At 39.6% G+C, this 5,579-nt stretch overlaps 1 protein-coding gene across 3 annotated transcripts in view; it reads left to right on the top strand.

Moving 5' to 3' along the window:
• Window positions 1–4,226, top strand: part of LOC108627445 (uncharacterized) — a 5,693-nt gene extending 1,467 nt beyond the window's left edge. For 2 of the 3 annotated variants that reach the window (XM_026815610.1, XM_026815609.1), the window contains exons 3-7: window positions 747–869; window positions 934–1,252; window positions 1,333–1,505; window positions 3,181–3,315; window positions 3,644–4,226. In XM_026815610.1, coding sequence (XP_026671411.1) covers window positions 747–869; window positions 934–1,252; window positions 1,333–1,505; window positions 3,181–3,315; window positions 3,644–3,742 — 849 coding nt within the window. In that variant the 3' untranslated portion in view covers window positions 3,743–4,226. The remainder of the gene's footprint in view (window positions 1–746; window positions 870–933; window positions 1,253–1,332; window positions 1,506–3,180; window positions 3,316–3,643) is intronic. The other variant, XM_026815611.1, reaches the window with a different exon arrangement.
• Window positions 4,227–5,579: the final 1,353 nt, after the last annotated feature.

Here is a 5,579-nt window from a genome sequence, read left to right as displayed (position 1 = left end):
ATAACTTTAATTATGTAAAGAGATTTTTCATCTTAACTATTTCATATTAATAAAATAATTTGGATACAAGATTAAGTGTTTGTTAGCAGAAATCAGCAAACTGTTTAAAACGAGAACCCATAGAGATCCGCGAAAGTGAAAGCGCACACTTCGAACTTTAAATACTTCGCCATCACTTATACGAGCCAAACTAAAAGCTCTAAGAGCAAACACTTGTCGGACTCCGCAATATCTTGTTCTCTAGTTTCGATTTCTTGTTACAAAATGCCTGAAGGGTATAAAGCAGATTTACGAACGAACTGAAGTGAAAAAAGGGAGAGGGAGAGAGAGAGAGAGAGAGAGAGAGAACTGTGATCCGGTGAGGAACGAGCGAAGAGTGAAAGTGGTTGACTAACTTCACGCACGCAGACACGCGAAGCCGGATACGGCGCGCGTAACGAAAATTTCTGACGCACACGTGGTCTCTAACGCAACGTTAACTATTTCCTTCATGGTTAATTAAAATCTTACCAGTTTTCGTATACTCCAACATGATGTATATTACATTTTATCTGAAACGATTTTAGTCGGTATCGAGAATTCCGATCTCGTATTGCAAATTTTATTGCAACATTGAACTTTTCATCCTTTCTCTCCTTTCCCCAGTTACTTAACTCGCTAGTTCATTAAACGCTGTGTTATTATACTAAAACATTTTTTATAACGTGAATCTTCGCGTTTTTTTTTAGAACTCGTTTCTGTTTTAGGTGTACCTAGTAGAGGCGGACGATGATCAGGCGGTGGACGGTGAGAGGTCAGACAGGGATAAGAGGAAGATCGGTGTGGTGAAGCTGGGCATATCCAACGGGATTATAAACTTCGTCTTCGGTGTAAGATTATTTATTAAACATTTTCCCTGAATATGAACACTTTTAAGTTAGCATCTCGTTACAGAAGCTGGATTCTTTCATCGACTCGAAGACTAAAGCTCTATCTGATTTGGACGAGGCGAACAAAATAAAAAACGCTGCGTTCGGTATCGATGCGAAGCAATCTGCCACCAGCAAGTTCATCAGCGAGTTGATCGCTCAGAAGATTCAAGCGGCGAGTGGGAGCGTAGGACCGGTATTACACAGCGCTCAAACTTTCTTCTCGAATGCCAAGCAAGGATTGATCGGAGCTGCGGCGTCGAAATTGGCGCCGCTTAGCTCCATTGTCTCCGGACTGTCTGCTGGTAGCGCGTCGAAAACCGACTCCCATGATTCAAGCTCAGGTAATATAATAAGTGAAAAATGTTGAGAAGTTTTTTCTTTAAAAACTGGTAATTCATATCTAATGATTTATGAAACGTAGGAGGCGCCTTCGGAGGATCCACTGGTCAAATTTTAGCAAATGTACTGAGCTCGAAACTCGGCAGCCTGTCGTCTTTGAGCCAAAGCAGTAACGGTGGTTCCAGCCATAACTCCGGTCCATCGAGCGAGTCCGGCGTTGGCGTGAACCTCGGAGCGTACGCAAACGTTGGAGGGGTAGGATCATGATAAACATCATTTTATTCTTTCTCTCCTCACGATCTATCTTTCTATTATTTCAATGTTTCTGGCTGTACCCGACGAATGTTCCACGCTGGGAAAGGCGATCGATGCTCGTCGTTCGGCTAACCAGCAACTTTGCTCCTTTTTCTACTTCATCTGTATTTTATTATCGAAAGTTGCTCCGGACGCGGTCGGCATTAATGGGTAGCACTCTCATTAAACGATCTCATTTTCCCCTTGAATCCTGCACGCGTAGGTTTTATCTATGCAAACTAAGCGCATGATCTCATTCACGGTACACTCGATTCGCACGTACTACCATATACTATGCCATGAACATAATTATGCTACTTTTACATTTCACATAACTACTGATCGTTGCTACGACAAAATGTAGGTCTCGGATAACAGCTTACTCGAAACCTTAACCGTCCTTCGTTAACCAAATGATTCTTCTAAAAAATTAACAGAAGTAGTTCGATTATTAATCCTATTAATATACTACAATGAAGGATGGGCTTTTGGAGCACTAGAATAGTCGTTAACTCATTAGCTGAACTTGCCTATTGAAATGACTATTGTACAAACAGTACGAATATGATCCACCGCAAACGGCGTATTATACGGCTTAAAAAAATCGAGGTGCAAGCGAGGACGTTGGACCCTGGACTTTGGACACGTCCAAAGGGACCATCGAGCAGCAACGCTTATCAGAGGATTCTTGACGCTAAATCATCCATCTTAAAATCGCAAAACGAAAAAAATCATCAGAAGAACGGCTATGCGAACGTTCAGCAAAAATCGTTCCGCTCGGGAAGCAAAAATTAAACGGCAATGGATTTTTATTTTTAGAGCGGCCGATAAGAACGCCAGGATCTTCTCCCCCGCCCCCACTTGCGTGATAAGCTCCCCCACACGACGACACAGTAATCTAATTACAGCGAACGCGAACTCCTCCCCTGCATCGTCAATTACGAGAAGTAAACGACGAATAGACGACGTAAACTGTGCGATGCTGTACATAATCCCTTAGGGCTAGTTTCCTGCGCGGCTCTAATTAAGAGCATCGCGCGTACCTCAACGCTGTGCGAGCTAATTGTAAATAGAATTATTTTTTAACCGCTCCGAGTATATACATCCATGTTGATGAAGATGATGGTGATAATGGTGATGACGATGTCAAATAAAATTGAGATCACGTTTTTTGTGTACGAATGGAGTAATTTCGCAAACGATCTCCTGTGCCCTTTCCTGTCCCTCCTCGCAAGACGAACAGGATTGATCAACAGAGACAGCCAGTAACGTTAAATTAACAAAAAAACGATTTTTAAAATAGTGTCAGATTTGTCAAACCGGATAGCACGAAATAAAATTGCTGAAAATCATTCCCCGACATGTCGACGCATACCTGCCGCGACTCTTTCACCATACGGTCAATTATCCATAGATAATATAGACAATTTACGCACACAGCTACGCAGTACGATTGCGTCAAAGCGCGGATCTCGTACACAAGAGCGCAAGCACGGTGGCGACACAGATATTCCGCTGAAACGAGTATTTCTCGATTTTTCTCTCCTCGTTCACGATAATATCGGCGACAGGCCTTACGCGTTGCGAAACGTCGCGCTGTTCGCCAGTTTGTCCTTATTCTTGTCTGTTTTTTAAGGGTTATCCGACCACCACGGAGAACATCCCCGAATTCGACAGGACGAAGGTATCTTTGGATATTCCGGCCCAGGCATTCGGTACCGGTTTCACCGTAGTTACCAATATCAGTAAAATCCTCAGCAGTCTGATACTCGTAAGTAAATCGTGACCTAATTTGATTATCGAACATGCACAACAGAGACTTCGATCTGACTGCAGAAATCAACACGTGGTATCGGAGATCTATTCATAATTTATTTTATAATAATTATCGCATCGAATAGATTAATTAACGTAAACGTGTCACCCTTCACTTGACATTGCACAACTATCTTTTTTGTATACGCCTTATCGTGAGACACGAATAGATAAGAAGTAATATATGCATAAATTTAAGCATCCCACGTTCAGAGCGTTAGTCAGGATTTCATATTAGATTATTCATTTTCTATGACGACAAGTGATTTTTTCACGTTTTCCAGAACTCAGCCCGCAGAACACAGACAGTCCTAGAGGTGTTCAAGCCGTTCTTCCGTGGATCCTTCGCAATCAAGGGTCTACCGTCGGATAATCCTCATTAAAATGAACTCGTTGAAGACATGCCGTGTAAATTATTCCTTAAGGGTGCTCGACGAGGACCCCGGTTAATCAGCCGTTATCGTTACCCGCTAACGAAATCACAAACGATTCCAGAGGTCCTTATTTAAATATAGTCTGAAGACAGAAACTGAGATCTGGTTAATTTCAAAGTAAATGTAATTGGAAGCTCAGGTGTAGCTAGTGGTTTTTGTTAGATATTTTATTAGAACGAATTGTAAAATGTAATAGTCTTATCCGACAATGGATGACAAAAATAATCCTCCAGTTCCCATAAGAACTCACAAGTGCATTTTTATTGTAAACTTTTAGAGCCATTTAGTTTTATCACCAAAGATAAAATAACATTTTGTGTACCATAGAATAATTTGACCGGAGATCTGGGAATTGGATGATTACTACGATAATGAATTGTAATAAGTGCCTGATAAGGTTTCCTATGATCATTAAATCTTGTAATGTTTCCTAGCTAAAGCATTGCCATTGATCAACGCACCCAAGACAGTTTATTAGTCGCGTGATACGGTGTAGTATTTTAAGTAACTGTGCAGTGCAACAAACGCGTTAGAAAATGCATCGCAAGCACGTGCCACGACGTAGAACTCGTTAATCGCTTCTCCTGTCGTCGAATGAATATATGAAGTGATTTTAATCGCGTTTCACTTCCTCGTGGAAGCATTCGTTCGAATTTAACTTTCATTAAGAGTTCGCTTCGTGAGCGAAATAATTTCTAGACAAGCGAGAAATACAAACTATCATACATTTGTAGCTTGCTAGATTCTTAACAACATTAGATAGTGGAGTGCCGTTGACACGCAACATTAAACACATTTTCGTCGTGTAATCAATCGTGAAATTGTTATACGGTTGAATGAATAAAACGTTACCAATATTTTCTACAAAACTGAGTCTGTTTACTATCCTAATAATTATTTAATCCCAATTTTTATTTTGTAATTTTATTTATTAATAATAATTACATTACATTAAAATATTACAATTTATTTAATAATAATTATTTAATCCCAATTTTAAAAAGCAGTTTTGTATTTTATTATGAATTATGCCGACGCAAAATATCTATTTGTGCCATTAATAGAGAAAATAACCATTTTCAACGAACATTATTCTATTTCTGACATTATTTGTCCTGAACATAACTCGGTTGGAATAATAATGCATCGTGCATGATAGTCGTACCTTGCAATTAAAAGAAATACAGTTCGGAATTAAAAACACTTGTTAATTATTTTTGAATTTTTCCGTGTCGGGTGAAAGCATTATTTCAACAAATAGAAAATGACGAAAATGAAATGATATTTAATTGGCTACGAAAAGCTAGCTGAGTTTCAGTCATGTCAATCAGCTGTCAAAATGTTACGCAATGGAACTATGCAAAGTATTCGCGTGCGAGTGTTACGTTAGACAGTCTGCGAATGACACGCCTTGACAAAATTTAATCGAAATTAGAATTTCTTTCTTGTTCGAGAGATACAAATATTTAAATAATGCAATAAATGCAAACGACCAACTTGTCCTTCTGATGCGGAGTGTAGGTTCAAAAATTTAATGAACTTTGTATCATAAAGAAACGTCCCATTGTGCAACTTGAGGTCAGCTGCAAATGGAAAGATGCAGAAGCTACCTAGTTTCACGAGACTTCAATGAGCGACGAACATTACGTATGATTAATTATCGGTACGTGTGTTCCACTTTTCTCACGTCTTCTATGTGGTCACAGTTCAGGTGTAAAGTACTGGGGATTATTACCATTTATTCTAGTTTATGTGGGAACACATGAAGGAGAACAGTATATTATGT

The sequence above is a fragment of the Ceratina calcarata genome, unplaced genomic scaffold (genome assembly GCF_001652005.2).
Source record: "Ceratina calcarata isolate Rehan_Ccalc_2016 unplaced genomic scaffold, ASM165200v1 scaffold471.2, whole genome shotgun sequence".
NCBI lineage: Eukaryota > Metazoa > Arthropoda > Insecta > Hymenoptera > Apidae > Ceratina > Ceratina calcarata.
The sequence above is the reverse complement of the archived record's forward strand: the minus strand, read 5'-3'. Positions and strand labels throughout refer to the sequence as shown.